Source organism: Neolamprologus multifasciatus, chromosome 11, assembly GCF_963576455.1.
Source record: "Neolamprologus multifasciatus chromosome 11, fNeoMul1.2, whole genome shotgun sequence".
NCBI lineage: Eukaryota > Metazoa > Chordata > Actinopteri > Cichliformes > Cichlidae > Neolamprologus > Neolamprologus multifasciatus.
The window spans coordinates 18,023,164-18,046,340 of record NC_140449.1 but is presented as its reverse complement, the minus strand read 5'-3'; the positions used below and the strand labels follow the sequence as shown (position 1 = coordinate 18,046,340).

Genomic DNA, 23,177 nt, shown 5'->3' with positions numbered 1-23,177 from the left:
GTCTTCTGTTATGCTGAAGTTAAATATGCTACCATATGGTTTACGTACCTAGAGGTAAAGGCTCTTTACTTACTGTGCCAACTATACACTCACTGTCTGCTTTATTAGGTGCACCTGTTAGTGCAGATGACCTGCTGAAGTGACTTGATTTAAGTGACTTTGAGCGTGGCATGGCTGTTTGTACCAGATCAGAAACTGCTGAACTACTATGACTTCCAATGAATTTCCTATTTTGCATGACCATTTCTGGGGTTTACAGGGAATGATCTGAAAAAGGCAAAGACGATAGAAGATTGGAAAAATGTTGCTTGGTCTGATGAGTGCCACTTCTTTTGTGAAATTCACATGGTAGAGTACCTTGAATGTTTATTTTGCATGAAAGCATGCATCTATTCTCCCTTCCAATGGTCATGGCAGGTGGTGGTGTAATGATGTTGGTACACTTTGGGCATGTTAGCACCAACTGAGCGTTGTTTAAACCCCACAGCCTACCTCAGTATTGTTTCTGACCATGTCCATCCCTTTATAACCACAGTGTACCTAACATCTGATGACTACTTCCAGCAGAATAATGTCCCATGCTACAAAGCTTAAATGAACTCAAACTGGTTTCTTGAACATAACAGTGAGTACACTGTACTCAAACGGCCTTCACAGTCACCAAATCTCAACGCAGTAGAGCATCTTCAGCAACATCAGTTCGTACAGAGCTTGGGAAGAAGGCATTGTCCTTTTCTGTCCTGTCTTCATGCAGTACATTGCAGAAGCTCTCTCAATTGATTTCACTTTCAGACTTTAAAAGACATACAAATGTTTTTATGAAATCATCTCTGGGAACTTGTTCATGTTTTAATATGACTGTGTACATTATACATATTTAGCTATTTTTTATTGTTGTAATTTTAATATGTTTGTCTGGAGCAGGTCTCTCGGAAGTGAGACACTTGGTCTCAAAGGCTAAATTAAAAAAAAATCTTTTGGTCAAAAATTTGAAGGCAAAATAAATTCCAACCCAGTGTTTTCAATATGTACCTAACACAGTGACTGTTGAGTGCAAATGAGAAATAGATAGTAAATAGTTTGTCTTAACAACTGTGGTACCAATCTTAAATAATACTTCTGTATATCTTTTTCTGTTTCAAATGATCATTTTGCATGTGCATTAATTAGCACCACTCCACCCAGGATACCAGCAGTTCTTGTCTATAGGTCAGGGATTTTCACTTGGCTTAGGTGAAGCAGTTGGGTCTCTGCCAGCTTCCTGTCCTGTGGTTTCCTTTGCATCGCCCCATGTACCACAGCTGTAATGCTACACCAGTCAATATACACTAAAATAACCTTTTAGTGGAAAAAGAGTGTCATTTTTCCATAGGTATCATTTTAATACCTATGTGAGCTGAACATAGACCAAGCTTGCTATAAGTTATACTACATGAATAAGTTAATAAAATGCACGGGATACAGCTCATAAGTTAATTTGACCTTACTTCACAAATGGTAAACTTCACTTGAGGGATTCTTCTGTGACCACAGCTCATCTTTTCATTACAGAGCCAGTAAAATCAGGTCAGCCCTTGAATTTCAGTGACATTTAGTGCCACACTGGGACATTTGTTTGACAAATGTGATTGCCCCGGTCAGGGCACTGCATATGATGGCATAAATACACCAAGGCAAGGTTTTACTCTGGCATCTCGGTAGACAAATTGCCCTGATGTGATTTAGAAGAGGAATACAGCATGCTAATACAGTTATATGGTTTCATCCTGCTTCAAACATCTTGGTTGCAACAGTGGCCGGCTGGTCTGTCCCCAACCTGTATCGCTGTGCCTCATCTCCAGGCACAGATTCAGCTCTGAAAGGCTTCATTAAGATGGAATAAAAAGCCGAAAAACCCATTGCCACGTCTGAGAAACAGCAAGAGTTCACTGTGTGGTCTGCTTTGCATTTAGACTAACGCAGCAGTCAGCCGTTTGCTGAGTGCTGCGATACTTTTTTTCCCCCTCTAATCCCCTGATAGATGTCCCCCTTACTTTTTTGTCTGAGTGTTGTATCCTAAGAGAACATCAATAGCCTCTCCATCAATGCCAGTTAGGTTTGGGTTTTTTTGTGTGTGTGCTTTTTCCAATAACAGCAGACATGACAAACCGCTAACCAAGGTTTAAGTTTAAATAAAGAGAGTGACTTAAATATCACTTTTATTTGATCATTTTTTTAAATAGTTCACAACTACTGTAAAAATCATATCAGAGTATTAAAACAAAATGAACTATCCCAGTCACAATGCTTGCTACGCTTCATAAAGCCTTACAGCACGTCACCACATGCACGTTTCAGCATTGCTGTACATAGGCAATCTAAGATAGAACACAGCAGCACAGGCCACAGACACGACACTCAACATAGTTTCCAGAACGGTACTCGAGCTTTGTGCATGGCACAGTTCATAGCTTTAAGGTTTGTCATTCATACAGTGCTTTGCTTCTCTCTGAACAGAGCAAGACTGACAGTTCTTAAGACACCTGCTATGCTGATGAATGCAATGATGATTTACAAAACGGTATTTGACAAAGGTGAAGCATTAGCAGAGTTTCACAAGCATGCGGACACAATATATTAACAGTCTTCATCTTTTGATTGCTTTTGTAGGCTTTATAGACCTGACTACATCTAGGTATGTCTGAGAAAAGGTCTCCCTTGGCACCGCGACTCAAAGAGTAGCTTATGGAAAATGTCAACTTATATCAGCACAGTCATTTTCAGCATTTGTGCCCAACACACAGCAGACTACACCTACACTGTTAAGTTTACTGTTGCTGTATATACTGTAAGACAGAAAGACTGGATAAAGAGGTATCAGGTATGTACAGTAATGATCAGAAAACAGACTGCGATTTGAGTTCCTCTCCCTCCCCCCTTTAGCAGCTACAGACTAGTCCAGCCCTTCCCGTGTACCGAGAAAATTAAGGACATAACAGTTTCAAGCCTTCGTGTACAGTATATTTAATTTCTCACTGCAGCACAGGAGGGGAAACTGAATCCTGCAGTACTGCGCATTGTTGATGCGTTAAAGCTTTTGCTTGAGTTGCCTCAGTGTACAGTCACTGCCATGTAATTTATAAAGAGCAGTAGAGGATACCTGTAAAAGGTGCTTTGTTTGTTGAGCTACATTACCTGTTAGCTAGTTCCTGAGAAGATTTGGGGATTTATTGAAACCTTGTCCAGACTAAATGTCCCTGTCAGTACAGTACCACCACAAGCTAACAAAGCTGGGTCAACTTCTAGGCTTCTGGAGTAACAGTCTCACTCAAAGATTACAAGTGCATAACTCGCTATATATACAGTATGTAGTGCACTATAACCACCTCTATCTCCATCCCTACCTTTGTATCTCGACGTGGTAGTGAGAGGACACAGTACGAAAGTTGTTTTGACAGTAATAAGTAAACTGATAGGTTACATGCTTTGATAGTGACAGCTGCTGTCATGGTTTTAGTAATCCCAGATACATGCAAATGATGTGCACTGTCATTCACACTGCAGTAGAATACCTCGGGCCATCGCTCTGGATGTCCTACTGCTTGTTATTCTCAACAGTAACTGGGTCAAGATTAATATGCCTCTGTTCCAGCTACTGCTTCTCTGCAACATCGTCCACTGGTACGCGATTGAGGCTCTCAACTGTTGCGTTGAAAGGCTGGTTCGGGTCCAGTCGGGCATGTTGAGGAAGCCAGTCCAAATCCTTCTCGTTAAGACAGCGTGCAGTCTTCCTTTGCATTTCCAGTGTGCGGATTTTCACCTTCAAAGACTCAAGCTATAACCTCCGGGGAGATATGTGGAATCTCAGCAGCAATACAGATGAGTTTTATGTATGTTTGTATATTTCTAGGTTTTGTTCTTTCTTTCATAACAGAATCACCGGCAGCCTCCGTGTTTTTGCTTGGAGCATTGTTGTCTTTTCTTTTTTCTTTTTCTTTTTCTTTTTTTTTTTACATGTTAAGTCCCAAGCAAATAACACACAGAGGAGCCACAGCACTGTCCAGACAACTCCTCAAGTAAAGTACTTGCAGTTTGTTGAGTCAATAGTACAGTATCTTGTGCACTTGAGGTGACCATATGACCTACAAATCATAAGAAAAACGTTTTCAGGTCAAGTTCACACCTACATCTTTTCACACAGTACAAGGTTGTGTACCCAAATGCTGTATGCTTACCCTGGAAGATATGAATTACATGTCTGGTATCCAAAGTCTTTTCCATCACACTCCTCAGCCCCTTCATAGCGGTATCCGTCTCCACAGTAGGCATGTTTACACTCTATGGTAACATGAGACAGCAGGGGCACAGGGGGGTCATGTTATATGTGCACAGCAAAGTACAGCTAATGAACTATAAAAGGACCGGTAACATAGATGCATGACTTACTGACGCAGCCATCGGTGACAACTCTGTTTTTGTCATCACACTCCTCCCCGGTGGAGATCTGAACTATGCCGTCCCCACAGTAACCTTCATCATCGGGGGCATTTTCCATGGACTGGTAGGGCGTGATCTGGAATGGAAAGGTCTTTTGCAGAATTTAAAAAATGTGAACATAAAAAGAAAAGGCTGTTTGAAAGTCAATATCTATTTTTTTAAGGACACATTGCATTGTTGCAACATGCATTTATACCTGGATTGGCAGCCAGCCATCAATGTCTTTGAAATAGAGAGATCGCTGGTCTTTACGGAATGCAAGAGCGTTATCTGTGTGGAGGCGCTCCAGTTCCTCCTCATTGCTCACCACAAATATCTAAATAAAAGGCAAAATAATAGGGTTCAGTGCATTTTAGCACTTTATGAAATAACATTGAAGTCCATCATTTGTCATCCCAGCTGGTAATATTTGTCTGCAAGCATTATCTATCTCTCCTGTAAGTGTATTTTAACCTTCCTTTTATCTTTCAAGCTTATTTATTTCCAGTTGTGGTCTAAAGTTTAATAGATTTATCACAGGCATGATGCTTTTAATGATATCTCTGAAGTGTTCTTTTTCCGGATTGGAATGATTGTACAAAATCTTTTAAAATTTTTTTTTGTATTTTGTATTTTCTCTAATCCACTCACAGCCAAAAGTATAAATAAAGGTCAAATATATACTTCTAACTTGATCCCTAACTTCTCGTTAATTATCATGATTGACCTCAAAAAGGAGTTTCTCTTCGCTGTCTTTGTTTTATAGCAATCATTGGATTGACCAATACTTGGAACAATAGGAAAATCCAAGGAATTCTGTGAAGGTCTTAGAAGGAGACTTTTAGATTTATACAAGTTAGGAAGGTGTCTTGAAGCCATTTTTAAACCACTGCAGATTTTAAGATGATCAGTTCAAACAACTTATTTGGATGTGTCACTGCTCTGTCCAAGAAAGAAACCAAATGTCATCTGCAAAAACGTTTTATGGTCAGATCAGATAAAGATTGAGCTATTTGACAAGAATACCAAGACACTACATAACTTTAAACCAAAAACCCTATTAAAGACAGGAACCTGAGATATAAATTGAATTACCTTGCTACTTTAGCATGATCAGGAGGAGGAGTAAAGGTGAGGCTTTCAAAACTAAAAATACTGTACAGGCTGTCAAGCATGGTGGTGGTAGCATCATTCTGCAGGGCTGTTTTACTGCCAGTTGTACTGATAAATTGCACAAAGTGGATGAATTTTTTTTTAGCTCAAATCAAGAGCTGAAACAGCCTTCCTAAAGCCATTAAAGGTCTATGTTGCACAATCACTCCACCCTGGAAAAAGAGGACGGCACTGCCGTCATTTAATGCACTTCCAGAAAGCATTAGTTTGCAAAAGATCAGTTATTAAAAAGCTACAATTACCATGGCATTGATCCCTATGATGAGCTGATGTAAACTTTTGACCACAACTGTATTACCCTTTGAAACTCTTAAGATTTTAATTTGGTGGATTTTTCAGTGATTTCACAGATGATTCTATATTTGACTGCAAACCATTCATCTCTCACCGCTGGCACTTTGAGATAATTTCCTGTAGCGGCATAATTTTCAAATGGAGGACTACTCAAAGAGCTGCAGCTACACTTTCCAGGAGGCCCTGGTGGACCGCGCGCACCCTTTGCTCCAACCATGTAGACTCCTGCATATACAGGAAGAGGGGGAGAAAAAAAAGGAAGGATAAACAAACAGTGGGTCTATATTTAGTCCAAAGTGACAGAATATAGCAGCATTAATGAGTTGTGTACAGCCTACACAAGCTGATATAAATACCACATGTCAGTCTAGCGTCTTTGATTTATCAATCAAGAAGCAAACACAATCAGGATAATTCATACAGGAACTTGATCAAGATAACAAATGTCATCTTGATGATGTGCTGACATAATATTTGTAAAACTGTAGGCTTGCCATCTGTCAATCCATTTTAGCCACATGATGTCATGCTGAGAGAATCCTGTTTCAGCTCGGGGGGATTCGATTTCTCCGGTGCTAAATAAGACTACTGGTGTTACCTCGTACAGAGTTTTAAAGTGGGCTTCCTTTCAGCACAAGTTTTCACGCGCTCACAACGGAAAAAACACACGACCATCCACAAACTAAATCTCTCCATCAAACACTTAATTATAACCACAGTTTTCAAGAGTTTTAAATCTACTTTGGGATTTCACCTGTTGCAGGTGGACCAGGAGGGCCGGGGTGGCCTGGAGGTCCCTGTGGGCCCGCTGGTCCTATAAGACCAACGCTTCCTGTGTCTCCTTTCAGTCCCTTAAATTCAAAACAGTGCAGGGTCATTTCCTTACACCACATGCCAAAAAGTACAACTGTCTCTCTAGCACTACTGTAAAACATTGCAACCACATGCCCACAAACTCCTCACCTGCTTGCCTCTCTTCCCCGGTCGGCCAGTGGGTCCTCTGTTTCCTGAGGTTCCAGGTTCTCCTTTTGGACCCATTTCACCCTCAATAACAGAAAAAAAAAAATATATATATATATCAGAAAAATTCTGAATTCAAATACATGAATTTAATTTGTTAGCTGGTTAACATTGTACGGCAGAACCCTTACTGGCGTGAATGAGGATTACTCACTTTTTGTCCAAGCATTCCTGGGAAACCCATTGCACCCTGCGAGTGAGGAAGATTACGTAACATGAATTCAGAATTCTTACAAAGTGTATGTACAATTTTCCTGATACACTCTCCCCACCTTGTCTCCTTTCATCCCATTCTCGCCACGGTCACCTCGGGAACCCTGACAGAGCAGATTACATTCATTTAGTTTACTGTCAAAGTAGTTAATCAATAAATCCTACGGTATTTACAGCTGAATGGTGCCACTTACCTTTTCCCCTTTATACCCAGGTAAGCCCTAGGATTAAAGATTTAAAACAAGCATGAAACACGATGAAACAAAACTCACTAAAGATCACTAAAGAGCATATGTAAAAGTTTACCCTCGGCCCAATTGGTCCTCTGGATCCAGGCAAACCCATCAGCCCCGGGTCACCTTTCTCCCCCTGACACAAAGATAAACATGAATGACCTGGATGAGCTTTTGTCTTTAAAATAAGAAATGTCATATGCGGACATTGAACGTTAAAGATTATTTTATTACGTTTACAGTAAAGTGTTCACCAAAGGAAAGGCTGTTTGCATGTTACATAACTGGTAATCCAGGGTTTTATTTTATTTGACTGCAAATCAGACTTGTGTAATAAACCATTCTGGTTCTTATTGGTCTCATATATTGACATATTTTATAGGATCTACATTATGACTTACTCACTTTGGCCCCACTTGGTCCTGACCAACCTGTTGGTCCTCTTTTCCCAGGAAGTCCAGGAGGGCCTGTCCGACCCTGACAGGAGACATAACTGTTTCTTAAGTTAATGAAATCAGAGCCTTTTATGCCTGTTTGAACATATATATATATCTATATATATCTATATATATATCTGAATGAATTATTTGCTGCATTAGCTGATGGCCAGCTAACTACAGCATTTTTCAGACGCTGCTGTACATGTAGGGGGAGAATGGCTTTAACGAGCCCTGTCACTTTGCTCTCTTTAATTAAATGATGGGCTGTATATAGAACAGGAGTCTGTGCTTGTGGGAAATAAAATGATTAATAACCTGGCTGAAACACTAAGCTAAATTGCTCTGCGGTGCTGCAAAGCTGCTCAGTCAGGCCGCTTGCAAAGTGAAGCTCCCCCATTGGACAGCTTTGATTCATTTAGGAGGACGCTACTCTTCTACCTGTGCTCATCACATAGTGTGTCCCGAGCTTTCAAAAAAGCTTTACGTTAGGAGAAGGAAGACCGTCTGACAGGCTAGCCTGATGCGGAATGTTGATAGGGAAGCAATATGCTCCGCTTCGGTGAGAGAAACAGACTGAGAAAGTCCCTCAGCCACAAAAACAGCCTGTCTCAGCAGCCCTGCACCCATTTGCCTCCTGTCAGTGTGTCTGTTCTGCCTCCTGTCAAGGTTGTATATCCTCACAATTTCGGGATGTACACAAGCAGGCACTGGCAGCACTGTGACTTACAGCGAGCGAGCAGGCGGAGGCATTGTATCTCATTTTTTGAGTAAATCCACTTAGCAAAGAACATGGAGTGATTAATGGAGGCTCTCACCTTTTGACCAGGTCTTCCTATTTCTCCCTGACAACAGGATGTGGAGGAGGGGACAAGGACGGCAGTCATTTAATGCACTTCCAGAAAGCATTTGTGTGCAAAAGGTCAGTTGCACTTTAGCTTATTAGAATAATAAGCAGATAGTCTAGTTTTATCTAATTTCAATAAGTACACTCCTTACCTTTTCTCCTTTAGGCCCTGCTATCCCAGGTAATCCAGGGGGACCCTAATGAACATAAAAAGAAAACATTAGATTTGTGCTATACGCTCCTAAATCACAGAGATATCCATCTAAATTCATTTTATTGTCCACAGCATCCCACTACAGAGCTGTTCTGTTTCTGGAAGCCGCAGTTTCAATTAGCTAAAGGCTGAGTGGCCACTATTGATTTAAAAGCTGCCTTGTGGGCCTCCTTTGATAAAGAGAAATGCCGCTGCGGTTCGGCCTCTGATGAGCAACCGCAGCAAAAGCTTTAACAATCAGTTGGTAAATCTGCTTTCACTTATGAAATGCTGGAACACAGTGGAGAACAGTGGAGCAGGTTGGATTATGAGGACCTTTTGAACCTTTTGAGGACCTAGAGAACACAAACACCTGGACACAAGCATGTTTTGGTGAGCCCTGGAATTTACGCGACCCAGTACTCGTTTCCAAGCAGACAGCTCTTCAGATAGTTTCTGAGAATGATGTGTGGGACACTGGCAGCCAGTGGAAAAAGGCTATTTGTGTCTCAGCTAAAAGTGGAGCGTTAATGGGTTGCTGTGTTGCATGGGCCAGAGAAATCCCCATCTCCTGCTATACAGGAACTATCAAGTTGGAGAAGACATGCGGTTAATATGTAGTTGGGGTACTAATTTTTAACACCTTAAAACTACGTAGACTCCAACATGAAACAGAGACTGATGCTTTAGTTATAGTGGTGATGAATCCTGTTACATTACGAGAGATTTATTGGAAGAGTCCAATAACAGTGGCACAGTTCCAGATACAAAAGGATAGCTATGATGTTTTAGGAATAGCCTGGTTTCCCACCTGAGGTCCTGGGGGGCCAGGAGGCCCCGGAGGGCCTGCTGGGCAAGAAGAAACTTTATTGTTATTGTCCACATCAGACTCGTGACCACCACGGGAATTTCCATCACTCTGTAAAATATAAATAAAGATGCAATTCTATGACTTCTTCGGTCTTGACAACATTTGCAACAGCAGGTTTGATAATATTCATTCAGTTGTTGACATAAAATTCGAGGGACTCTTGACCAGGGGTCAAAAGGCTGTAAGAAATGTGGTGTTTTTGGATATAAATCAAGGACATGTCAACAGTTAGAGATTCACAATAGAAAGTCACATGACTTTGACTCACATGAGGGTAGAAGCGCCAAAGTGAAGGGGGTGGAGGAAACAGCGGTGGTGGAGGCGGACTCACTAAACAGCATGGGTTGAACCTCTTCTGCTGATCCAGGGATCTGAGAGCTGCGCAAGGTGGGCATGCAGTCACAAATTAAACAGGGTATCAAAGGTATATGAAGCCAGGAAGGTTTTTTTTGTGTTGTTTTAACTTCTGCACCCGCACTAATGAATGAGAGATGAGAAAAACTTCATTTACGACAAATTAAGGTGGGACAGATTAAAAATTAGACAAACTGAAGCAATTACAGCATGCTGGAGCAGCACAAGCAACAGAGAAACAGGTGCAAACTATCAAATCATGACACCCATCCAGCAGAATTCCTAGCACTGGACGGATATGAAGCCCATGTGCCTCTCACTGAAGAGCCGGAGCTGTTCTTGCTATTTATAGAGGCCTTTCCAACCTACCTCATGGACAACAAGAAAATAAAAACAAGGGTATTATCATGAGTGCCACGTGAATCTCAAATTGAGACTTTCAGAATCCATGCTTTTGCAGCTCAAATCCACCAGCTCCTGTGCACGCACAGTACTGTACAGTACAGCATACAGTATTCAAGCTCAGGATTAAAACGGTCTTACCTGCTGGGAATGAATCAAAGTTGTCCAGAAAAGAAGGCTGAGCCAGGCCATAACAAAACCACAATGGCAGATACAGTCCAAGTGTTAGAAGAGTCATGCTGCTCCGGATAGTTGCCTGACTTTATTTCTGATCCACAGCAGCTCTCACGCTGTCTTTTTCCACTCCCTCTCTTCTCACTGTCCTCTCTCTCTGCCCCCCTCCCTCTGCGTTCACTCTGCTGTGTCTCCTTTACGCCCTCAGAAGAGGGTACGCTGACCAATACCCATTAAATCTTTCCTCTGCATCAGTGTGCACTAAAATTACAGGAGACAGCCTGCCAGCTGCTCCTGGTGCCAATATTAGATCTCTACTACTGCAGTGGGGGGGCTTTTGTTATTGTCTCTCTTCAGGGAAAGTTGTGAGACTCCCTGTGTGCTTTTCTGCAAGACATGCTGAGAGCATTCTGAATGAAGATGTCAATATGTTACAACTTTCTTAGATGTATCTACAGGCTAATTATGTTTAGATTAATGTGTTTTTTTGTGATGAAGTACACTGTGCATCAAGTTATTTAGTACGCACTATACTGCTGTGGCAAGTCTTTTACACAATGTCAAGTGTCTGCATTTCCAAAGGACCTAGAAAAACAGACTCCATTACTTCTCAGTAACACTTTAAGATAAATTATGCTTTTTTCTTTATATAAATTACAAAAGCAATCATGTCAAGCTTGCAACTTAACAGATACAAAACCAATGCAATTCTCTACCAAATTATTTTAGCTTGCATTGCTTTTTTGTTGCGCATTTAGGATTTTTCAGACAAGTTGTGGAAAAGGATACAAAACTTATGGAAATTAGAAAAATCCTGTTGATTTCATCTAAAGTTTCCCCATTACTGACAAATCTCTACATTCAACTGTAAACATTAGCTGGTTCATTTGCAAAAAGAAAGAAAAGTTTGTCAAATGCGTTTATTTTTCTCCTTTTCTCCAGATTTTGGTCTTTTCAGACACTTTTCTTCCCTTTACATTTAATTGTATTACATTTCATTAATGTAGGCAACAGGGCAACTCACAGTTGCAGTCCAGATTAAGAGGGGGAAAAATGACATAAAGAAACAGCATGCACTCTGTGTGAAATGTTTTATTGTAGTCATATTTTTCATATTATTCACAGTATAGTAATAGCAAAATATTAGATGAATTAATGGAAACAACCAGAAAAACAAAAGCAGTTTGATATTTTCCAGGAGAAAACCGTCACTGCTGTTCTGAAACGCTCTGGAAATCTACAGGTTGGAACGTGTGAGCCAAGGAAACTCCTGCAAACAGACAACACAGTGTTTATATTAGTCTTTAAATGAAAGAGCTATACAGTGTAATAAGATCTAGATGAATATTGTACTGTAATGGAGATCTAAGCAGTAAAACAGAGGTTTTTCCAGGTAATAAAAATGAACTAAAGGTTTTCTTCAAATTTTCAAAACGAAATCTTGTCAGCTTCAAGTCTGACAGGAATGAATTAAAGTTGGGTGTCGAAAGGTGAAGGCGCAACACTAAAAGTCAGGGACAAGTCTTTCTGCTGGCACAGCCGTGGAGCTCAGCGCTGTGGATACATTACTCAATACAACCTTCAACCGTGTCTGCAAAAGGTTGCGTGGATACGTTCAACATAAACACAGAGGGCCATGCTTTCTAATTATGGGAGCCCTGAAATAGAAAGGTCAGGTTGGTGTTAGGTGGAGGGATTGTGAGTGGAATACAACAGTTCTGGTGCACCTGGAGCAGGAGGATTACGGCTCAGCGAGGCATGTCGGTAACATAGCCCTCAAAGGATGAGGAAGAGTCAAGTAAACATGAAGCTGTTTATTGTATGCAAAGCAGAAACCAAAGAAACACTGGATTAAATCAGGCTTGGCTTTACTGCTGTGTCTGCCGGTGTCACTCAGTCTCTTTATGCCTTCTGTGGTGCACCAGGATCAAATACCAAAAACATTCTGTGATCTGATTTGCGGCCTTTTGTCATATAGTACTGTTTATAGTCTGCAAGGACACAGGGCTGCAAGGGTGTAAAACATGCTATGAGATGAGATTTCTGATATGAGTGATAGATGTCAAGTCTTTATTCCAGACTGTGTTAACATGTTCGGACCGCCTTAGACGCTCCATGTTTCTCCAGTGTACGGCAAACGCTCCACAGCGCAGAAGTCCAGATATTTGATAGAGCCACAGAGATGCTCTGACTATGGTAGGAGTTGTTATTACAACCGTGACCACAAGGTGGAGCATTATTTTTCTAGAGTTGCCTGTGCATGTAGAGAATTTTACTCCAGGTGCACCTGGGAGACGCTCACCCTCAAGTCTGTCTGGCAGGCAAGACGTGGTTAATGTTGTTGCATACTTTATAAACATGCAGACTCTATAAACATGTGTTCCTAACAGTTGTAGTTACCTGCTGCTTCCTGTCTGAGGAAGGGTCAATGAGCACATTGATAAGACTTGGTCTCTCCCAGTCACTCAGGCTAAGCTGTAAGGCACTGTGCAGCTCCTCCACCGTCCTCACCAGCAACCCTCGACCTCCGAACGCCTTCATCACCTCATCATAGCGAGCGTCAGGTAGAAGGGACACGGGAGGGGCCCTACAATGTGACGATGTAAGACAACTTTTGCTACGTCATAGCATAAGACATCAATAAAAACTATCAGTGAATTCACTTTATGATAATTTTTCAAAAGTATCTCACTCACACAGAGGTCAGCTCTCCCATTTGTTTCATTGCTTTCCATGTTTCAGAATCTACTCCGCTGTAAATGCCGTTATTATTGACCACAATAACAACCACGGGTAGGCTATACCTGATTTACAAAACACAAAGAGAAGGATGTGAAGTCAATAGACGGTTAAACTGCAAATACTGAATAGAAACACTGGAATCAATTCACCTGCACATGGTCTCAACCTCCATACCAGAAAACCCAAAGGCACTGTCTCCCTCCACACAGACGACCCTTCGGCCGGTGTTCTGGCTCGCCTCCACAGCAGCTGCTGCGATAGCAAACCCGAGGCCAACTCCCATTGTTCCAAAGGTGCCTGCATCCAGTCTGAACATCATCAAGATTAGTTTACAGCAATCTAATAGATATACATGAACTCACAGTTTAGTCTAAATTGATTTGTTAGCATAAAAAAAACAACAACAAAAAAGTCAGTGCGATTGACTGGCTTACCTGTGTCGAGGTAGGTAGTTATTTAACATGGTGCGTCCGATGTCCATTGTGTTTGCACCCTCGCTGACAATGATGCAGTCATGTGGCAGCAGCTGGGAGATGTGATGAAACACTGTGTAGTAGTTCAAGGGCACTGTAGACTGTAGAGCAAGTGCCTATTGGCAAGAAACACAAAAAACAGAGACAACATCTAAATGGATTAAATATATAATTTAATGTCATCGGCAGGTTGATACAGTGTAACCATGCACAGAACAACAATGTAAGCTTTCCGTTGGTGGTCCAAATTCTAAGGAAGGATTAGAAGAACTTTGGTGAAACCCACCTTTGATATTTTTGCATTAGCAGCAATCTTGCTCTTTAACGTGCTCCACCACTCAGCGTTAGAGGGGTATTTCCAACCATCTCTACGGACACACATTAGCAGCTGAAGAAAAAAAACCAAACACTGCTATTACAGTTGAATGTTACTGTACTCGTGTCACTGATATAGAGAATATAGTCAAGCTAAAAATACAGCACAAGACGTTTCAAAGAAATCATCTGGTCCTTACCTGGTCTTAAAATTTGGTAGATGCAACCTCAGAGGAAGAACAACCCCATGACATTTAACACAATGTAATCGTAATGAAATGCAAAAGCAGTCTTGTGAATGTCCTCACTGTTTCCATAGGAACTGAGAGAGAACGTAGAAGCCAGGTGCTGCTAATCAAATGCATTTGATTAACTGCAAATCAGCAAGTGGTCGTGTGTGAACACAATGCCGAGGAGGAAAGACAACAACACCAATCTTAGCAAATGTTGCTGTCCATTAATCTGGGAATGATTATAAGGCCATTTGCAAACAATTTCAAGTCCATCATCGTACTGTGAGGAAAATTATTCACAAGTGGAAATCTTATTAACAAATTCACCCCAAGGTCAGACCATGCAGCGCTCACAGAAACTGCAAAAAACCCAAGAAGTACATCTCAGGCCTCAATTAGCATATATTAACAATTCAAACTCCTCTGTATATGAAATATGCTTTGTTTTTGCCATGACTGTATATTTGTGAAAGGGATCCATTTTGCTTTTTACAGACATATTTTTGTCGCATATTTCAGTCTGAAAATTCAGTGAGAGGAGCAAAGAAAATATAAAAACAAACAAAAAACTCTGAACAAAAGTGTTGAGACCTCAGTGTCGTGCATGTCAGGCTTAAAAACCAATGATTAAAGAAGCCATTAAGAGCTGCACAAGTATAACCAGATCTTATGCTATAGTGAATTATCTATGAGAGAAAAACATAGTTCTACACAGGTTCTTACCATTAGCGCAAATGTTGATGAAACAGGTTTGCTTTTGATTCCTAAATTAACGTTATGGGAAAGACATCAAAGAGAAAGATGAGCCAATGGGCTGAGTTGCTGAAAATGTACCTGAGTGGCAACAGCACTGATATCTCCAAGGAGAGCAACAGCTGGCCTCACATTATTGCCCATCTCCTCAGCACAAAGGTCAACCTGCAAACAGATCACAGTGGGGTTATATCATTACAGCTTTTGCAGCACCAGATTTGGCAAAACTAATTCTCTCATGACAAGGCAAAAGATTAACAACCAAATAGACTACTAGCTTTAAACCAGATCTTTTAATGCTGATTTTTCTCAAACCATAAACTCGGTCATTTACATACCTGAATGATCTTAACATTAGGGTTAAATCTAGGCGGAAGACCAAAATGGAGCATCCAATTTAGCCTGGCTCCAAACAGAAGTATGACATCAGCCTGGAGAAGAGCTCTGGGTAACAAGGGAAAAAAATACATAGAAAAAACAAACAGCGGAAGAGGTCAAACCATGGATTCTCATTAAACAAGACTAAAAATTTTTGATCCTGACTAGTGTCGGATTATAATATTATTTTATGCCATGTTAGACCCCTAATTAAAGATTGTGAATTATTATGTAGTTTTAGTTTGCATTATTCTCCTGAATTAGAAGAAGGTGATAACTATTACATTTGGTAAACTGATTTGCATTATATTACACTGTTGATTTATTGTGAATGAATGATATTGTTTTATGATGCATTATACTGTGAGTTATAAGAAATACTGTTCACAGAAAGTCATCGCCTTATTTGTCTGGTTAGAAGAGAACAGAGCATACTGCCCCATCTCAGCAGGAGCAGATAAACAGGGAGCCAAGGTCGTAGCTTAGGCGCTGTGTGAGAGAAATAATGTGAATGTTTAGGCTTTTATGAGTAGGTGGGGGCCACTAGAGGCTATAAGAGTTTGATCAAGGCTGCACCATTTTGAGATCTGATGCTGTCTGCTGTATGGTGTCCATCTCCCACGCGTGTGTTCATTAAATCATCGTTTGACTTGACCCCGTCGGACCAGTGTGGTTATTTTTGGTTTTCCTCTTGTATCCATCCCCAATATTTGAATCCGTAACAGTTTTGGGGGCTCGTCCTGTGGTATTGGGGAGGAAGTTTTGGAGGTTTGGACAGTCCGAGGTGGTTGAACGGGCAGGCACGAGCCAGTGGTCTGACGTGAGTGGGCAAGCCGGCACATCTAAAGGTGAGGCACAACCTGTTGAATGTAAATCCAAACTGTGCCAAATTGGACTGTATAAATTAAAAGTCTACTCACTGAAATTACTGGTGAAGGTCTGTTTTGATTTTGCTGAAAAATCTCATGAGTTTTGAAACTTGAAATAAGCTTATAAGTAATAATACTGGGTTAGAGGCCCAAGATAAAGGAAAATAATACTGAGTTAGAGGCTCAGGTAGTTTGATAGGGAATTGGTCATTTTGTGAGTTAGAGGCTCCATTGGTCTAAAGGATTGCATCTGTGTTGGCCATGTTGAGAGTTAGAGGCTCCATTGTCCATAACGTTGCATCTGCGTCAGTCATACTCTTGTTTTAGAGGGTTGACGGCGGTTTAAAAGTATTATAAATTTTGTGAGAACGGTGGTTAGAGGCCACTAAGAGGCGCGGTGCTCAGAGGTAACGCTTGCCAAGGCCGGGGACGCCTAGGCCTTGTCCTCTTTGAGGGATAGTCAGTTGGTCACTGTGGAACTTGGGGCACTCCAGAATAACTAGTGGTTGCACCACTTACCGTGTTGAACGGTATCTGCGCTTTTTTGGACACTTTAAATTGAGTTAGGGACTTTAGAGATGAGGCCAGATACAGTTAGAGGCTGATACTGGTTAATTGATTACAAAAAAGTTGGACTTTCTTCGGTTGGACCCGTTATCTTAAATTTGTCAAAATTGTGTAGGCGCTAAAACTTTCAGGCCTGAGAGTGATTGTAAATATAAGACGTCTTTGTAATATAATAGAGAGTTGAGTGTGAAACGAGGCTGTGTGTGACGACAGCGCGCTGCAGCGCTGCGAGCTATTTTGTGTGAACATGCAAATGAGGTGGCTGTTGTGAAGCCCACAGAGGACTTCCTGTTTAGCGTGTTATTGAGTTTTATAATTATGATTTGCAAACAATGATACATGCCTGTAATTAAAACGCTGATTTTGCTGATTATAATATTACAAATAAAGTTTTGAATGACTACGGTGAATGTTTAATGTTTGGCTGGGTTTTGATATAGGAGAGACGGCTTTGCAGCTGCTGGGGGTGAGTGACCGGAAATTTGCATGCCCATAAAAGGCAACTGCCTGACTGTGTGAACTATGCACCAAGAGAGAGTGTAAAATCTAGGCAGATGAACCAAATGGATGTTGTAAGAAAAATAGTAAATGAATGTTTTAGTCTCTTAATACAGGTGGATTTCTCTCAACCTGGAAACCTGAGTACAGCAGCAAAAGGATAGATTAACAAAATTGGGACGACAGACAGGCCAAGCTCTGGCTTAAAATTTTACAGCTTGACCTCTCACTTTGTCCCCACCCGAAAAAGAAGCTTAAAGGCCATCTTCTCCTCCAGTTATCGGTTACCATCACTGGAAATTTTCAGGCAAGTTTTTCACTGAATTGTTTTTGGCACCATGTGTCCCTGAATCTCACAAGCAAGCTCTAATTCCTGGCTGAAGACATGGAATGCAGTTATTTAAGGTGGGAAATCAAAATTTGGGAAACAAAATTAAAAACACACACAATTAGAGAAATGCCTTGTTTGAGAAAAAGTTAAAATAACCCACCCACAAACGCACACACACGCAATGAAGAAACAGCTTACACTCATGAACACGTGAAGATTTCCAGCAAGGTTAAAGCAGCGAAACTTAACATACACCTGATGTTAAATGATAAAGTTTATCTACTACTAACAAATAAACTCTCTGGGTTGCAGGACAACAACTTGACTTCAAAAAGACAGACACTGGTATGACCAACCAGTGATGAAACAACAAATTTAGTGGTTAAAAGAGTCAAATTGTGACATCTTTTCCTCTGATTGATTAATACAAGAGATTACTGAATGAAATAAAATTCCTTTTTTGAATTATTAAACATGATCTTAAGAATTTTAACATGTACCTGTGTTGTCCTGTCAACTTGGTGGGTTATGACTTTATTATATAGTGAGAAAAAACAAAAAAAAGGGGGGGAGAAGGCTGACACAGGGCCTGGCCCCTCTCTGAATAACAAAGCCAAAACAACATCATTTTCCTGTTCGTCTGTTTTTGTTTTGTTTTTGTTTTTTCTCCACTGAAATAAAATGGCTAATTTGTTTTTGATGTCTTTTATTAGAATGAGTGGTTTTAATCATTTTTATACATACCTTGCAAATGTGCTTATAATGAGTTGGCACTCGGTTTTTTGAAGGTCATAAGCTTCGTTTGGCGATAGTCCGGACTGATAAAGTGTAGGAAATGCCAGTGCAGCGGGCTAAATGCAAACACGCTTACACACACATACACTAAATTAGGATAAGTCCTTGGGACATTCTGAATGTTCTAAACCAATTCTGAACCACCAAAAGGTCAGTAGACAACAACATTAGATTGTTAGAGCTAGGAAGAGAGGTGTTTTGGTTTTCTGTCTCTTACAGAGAAATGAACAGACTCCAGACGAGGTCACAGATATACGAGGATCCTTCGCAGCAGAGACAGACACGGTGACTGCGGAAACATCAACTGGGTTCAAGTGTCATGGCATTTTGGGCTCCAGTTAGTCACCTCAAAAGGATGGATCCCATAAACACAGCAATAACCATGAAGGGGTTGGCGGAAATCCAGGAACACCAGACCAACGACGTTTGAGAGGCTCTTGGTCGAAAGGGGGACACGTTCCTGTTCCTTTTTCTGGGGAACACAGCGGTGACCCCAGAATACACAGATCATTGTTTGAAATCGGGGCAGAATAATCCCCTGATCTGTGCAACGACTGAAGGGTTGTCTAACCCCTGAGGTTGAAGGAAACAAGAGCAGAGGATCACCCGACTGGAAGACACTGGTGCCTACAGCAATAAAATAAAGGTTAAAAGCTCCTCGGACAGAGGTTCTAGTCTGAGTACGTTTGAAGGGTATAAGGTAGCACCGAAATAAAGCTGTGGGAGAACTGGGGAGTGATGGGAGTATCATCTGTACCTACTATTGTTGTTGTAATAAAAGTTTTTCTTGCATCTGAACTGCGCAAACATAGAGGTCATCTCACATATGGTTCACCCAACAGGGGGACAAAGGGCCTCAGGAGTAAGGAGAAATGAACCCGGCAACACTGGATTGCAGGGTGTAAGTGAGCTCTTTAAGTCTAAAGAGCTCAACAGGGGGAATTGTCGGATTATAATATTATTTTATGCCATGTTAGACCCCTAATTAAAGATTGTGAATTATTATGTAGTTTTAGTTTGCATTATTCTCCTGAATTAGAAGAAGGTGATAACTATTACATTTGGTAAACTGATTTGCATTATATTACACTGTTGATTTATTGTGAATGAATGATATTGTTTTATGATGCATTATACTGTGAGTTATAAGAAATACTGTTCACAGAAAGTCATCGCCTTATTTGTCTGGTTAGAAGAGAACAGAGCATACTGCCCCATCTCAGCAGGAGCAGATAAACAGGGAGCCAAGGTCGTAGCTTAGGCGCTGTGTGAGAGAAAGAATGTGAATGTTTAGGCTTTTATGATTAGGTGGGGGCCACTAGAGGCTATAAGAGTTTGATCAAGGCTCCACCATTTTGAGATCTGATGCTGTCTGCTGTATGGTGTCCATCTCCCACGCGTGTGTTCATTAAATCATCGTTTGACTTGACCCGGCCGGACCAGTGTGGTTATTTTTGGTTTTCCTCTTGTATCCATCCCCAATATTTGAATCCGTAACACTAGTTAGAAGATGCAGAATTTATTAGCCAGATAGATGACCATGACACAAATGTTCGTTTGCCATCTAAACATGTACTGTCAACTATTCTTGGCCTAAAAAAATATAGAAATAGAAATCTGGTGGTCCAATCAGCTGAATAAATGAAGTAGAAGCATTGAGATGTCAGACAGAAGGGGACAAAACTTCATGCCGCTTCTCCCTTAGGCAGAATGTTTTTCGATCCTGTGATGCATATAGAAGGTGAATATTGTCTTCTAGCTAAAAACACATTCAAAACAGGAGCTGCACTCAAAACACATCCGTCTATCTGGATGTTAGACTGTTTTCTTTTTTGAAAAATCTGACCATCGCTTTTAAAAGTATGTACTTTTATAAGTGTATTATTATACACTTACCTAACACTTCATTAGGTACACCAGTTCAACTGCACATTAATATCTAACCAGCCAATCAGTTGGCAGCAGCTCAGTGAATCAATACGATCACCAAAATTGTAAAAATGTTGCCCGGTCTGATGAGTCTGGATTTCTACTGCAACATTCAGATGGCAGGGTCAGATTTTGGCACACACAGCACAAAGGCATCGATCCATCCGGCCTTGTTTCAGCTGTTAATATCAACTGAGCATTGATTAAACCCCAAAGCCTGCATGGGTATTGCTGAGCATGTCTATGCCTTCTACTTCAGGAAGATTAAAACACACTAAAGTTACAGAGTTCTGCTGGACTACTCTATTAAAGAGAGCTCTACAGATTGTTACAACTTTGTCTGGTTACTACCAGGTGTGATTGTGCAGTGTGAGGCTCACCTTGAGCGTGCAGCAGCTACACAGTTGGCATGGTCATCAGGAAGAACCCCTTTTCCCATCGGGGTGGGCAGGAAGGGAAGGCCACTCATTTCAATAAGCTCCCTCAGCACAGTCTCTGCTCTGCCATAGGCTGCTCCTATTGGGGGAAAAACACAGGTTGGTTAGGCTTAGTTAATTTGAAAAGAGGTGGCAATTGCTTCTTTTGTTTCAGTTACCTTTGCCGATGATGACCAAGGGTGTCTTGGCTGCTTTTAAGACAGATATGGCTTCTGTGACTGAACCCTGGTCAGCCAAACTTACTGGTGGAGGCGGACAGCAGGACACCTCTCTGAGCGAGAGACACACTTCTCTGAGAGTCTGTAAACCTGATGTTTAACGAGTGACACTGCATAAAAATGTTTTTTTTTTTTAAAATCCGAGAACGACAACAAACCTAACTTTGCTCCTCTCCACTTTAGCATTAACCATGTCGCCTGCAATATCCACATAACAAGCACCTGGACGCCCATAGATGCTTGTGCGGACTGCCTGTGACCAACCAAATACCAGAAAACTTTACACAGACGTGATGAAAATAATCATCAGTAGTTTATCCAGATCTGTTTGATACATTAAAAGAACAAAAGAACAAAACAGACAGTGTGAGAGCATTGTTATACAACCTTCTCTATCACTGAGGGGATGGCTTCTAGACTGCTGGGTCTCACTGAAAACTTGCTGTACAGGCGGCATGCTTCCACCTGGCAACATGGAGAAACAGAATTAGCGTAGAGAAGCGGTGTCAGGCAAAAATCCACATCGAGACACGTGTTACCTGAGGAAACTCCTGAAAGGCTCCTGCAGTTTCCTGATTTCGATCCGAAGACCCTCCGATAACAACCACCGGCCTGTGCAAAGCCAGCATCACTTCATAAACACCTTGCAAGTTGTACAGTACACAGCAGTGGTTATGGAGTCATACCAGCAGTTCATGTTGGCATTGGCCATTCCACCCAGGGCATGGATGAGCCCAGGTCCAGAAACCACAAGACAGGCCCCTGGTCTGGATTCAGATAACCACAGGAAACAGCAACATGTGAATAACAGTGCTGGGCACCAGCTGTTCACCTTATTCGGTACAGAATTAGATTTTACCTCCCAGTAATGTATCCGACGGCAGACGCTGCATAGCACGCCTGTTATGCGACAGAAATTATTTGATGTCAGCATGGCAGTGCGATGCTTTTGTTAGGGATTACAAAGGTTGTACAAAACAACGAGTTACCGCTTGCTCGTTGCGCATTCCTACGTATCTGATTCCTGCAGCCTGAGCAGCCATGGCCACTTCGATTATCGGAACTCCAACTATCCCAAACATGTAGTCCACTTTCTGCAGGGAGATTGGTTGAACGTTGGATCGAACAAGTTTTGTAAAAAAGTAGCATTATTAATAAGAGTGGGAAATGCACTTATGAAAAGTTTAGTGATCCTGACCGCACCGCACTTGGACTTTGACACATTGCTCAACAGTTACATCTGAGCAAAGACACAGACAGGGAGAATATTTCTGTTGGAGTGCTACATGTTTGCAGACGACGTCATTCCTACCTGAGCCTTTAGAGACTCAGCGATGAGCTGAGCTCCTGTCACTTCGTCCATGACCGTGAGGAGACAGCAGGCAGCGCAATGTCAAACCGCACTGTCACAAACCATAAGGTGAGGCTGGACTGCAACTTGAGCAAGTTTGCATCAGAGCCCTTGAGCAAAGGTCTCTGCTTGGTTTGTTTTTGGACCTGCATCCGCCCCCTTACTTCCACTTCCGAGTTACGAGCCAATCACGGGAGCCAATGCGTGTGACCTCACGTCCTACCGAGAAGTGCAAAAAGAAATTCAGTTGTGTAGACTAGATACTATCTTTTATTTAGTTATTTCTAATAAATATTAGAATCTAGAGTTTAAGCATAGACCTTGTAGTCGGTCTTTGGTTTAATGCATCATTTTAAATAAATTAATAAATATGGATGGAACAGAATCATGCAGCTCTTTTCATTGGCTGCCAGTAACATTTCTACACCATAAAAACAGCAGTTGTATGATTTCTATATTTGTATGACAGAATAAAAAACAAAAGTATAACTAATAGTAATTGAATGATGGTACACTAACAGGCCCCTGAACTGCTCACTGCCTCATCAGAAATAGTCTCAGTGGAAAGGTGGCTGTCAAAAAGTCATTCTTAAAAGTCAGAAACAGTAAGAATAGGGTGCGG

The 23,177-nt window shown here is 41.3% G+C and overlaps 2 protein-coding genes across 3 annotated transcripts; both read right to left on the bottom strand.

Moving 5' to 3' along the window:
- Positions 1-1,004: 1,004 nt before the first annotated feature.
- colq (collagen-like tail subunit (single strand of homotrimer) of asymmetric acetylcholinesterase) lies at positions 1,005-11,624 on the bottom strand. Of its 2 annotated transcripts, none has more exons than XM_085178626.1 (17): positions 10,634-11,624; positions 10,005-10,114; positions 9,677-9,784; positions 8,825-8,869; positions 8,644-8,670; positions 7,794-7,865; positions 7,462-7,524; positions 7,350-7,376; positions 7,215-7,259; positions 7,097-7,132; positions 6,886-6,966; positions 6,677-6,773; positions 6,017-6,147; positions 4,673-4,792; positions 4,426-4,567; positions 4,215-4,317; positions 1,005-4,121 (listed from the first exon to the last, which is right to left on the bottom strand). In XM_085178626.1, exons 1-17 carry the CDS (start codon positions 10,728-10,730, stop codon positions 4,052-4,054), a joined length of 1,374 nt encoding a protein of 457 aa, XP_085034752.1. In that variant the 5' UTR covers positions 10,731-11,624; the 3' UTR covers positions 1,005-4,051. The 2 variants fall into 2 exon arrangements, with proteins under 2 accessions (XP_085034752.1, XP_085034753.1); XM_085178627.1 differs by having other exon boundaries at positions 4,426-4,552.
- Positions 11,625-11,742: 118 nt separating this feature from the next.
- Positions 11,743-22,733, bottom strand: hacl1 (2-hydroxyacyl-CoA lyase 1). The gene is made up of 17 exons (XM_085178616.1): positions 22,517-22,733; positions 22,194-22,298; positions 22,064-22,104; positions 21,891-21,971; positions 21,744-21,816; positions 21,592-21,669; positions 21,363-21,457; positions 21,145-21,257; positions 20,930-21,065; positions 15,521-15,626; positions 15,264-15,347; positions 14,168-14,269; positions 13,843-13,997; positions 13,558-13,716; positions 13,363-13,470; positions 13,067-13,253; positions 11,743-11,936 (listed from the first exon to the last, which is right to left on the bottom strand). The coding sequence occupies exons 1-17, from the start codon at positions 22,565-22,567 to the stop codon at positions 11,904-11,906; spliced, it is 1,707 nt and encodes a 568-aa protein (XP_085034742.1). The 5' UTR covers positions 22,568-22,733; the 3' UTR covers positions 11,743-11,903.
- Between the last annotated feature and the right edge of the window lie 444 nt (positions 22,734-23,177).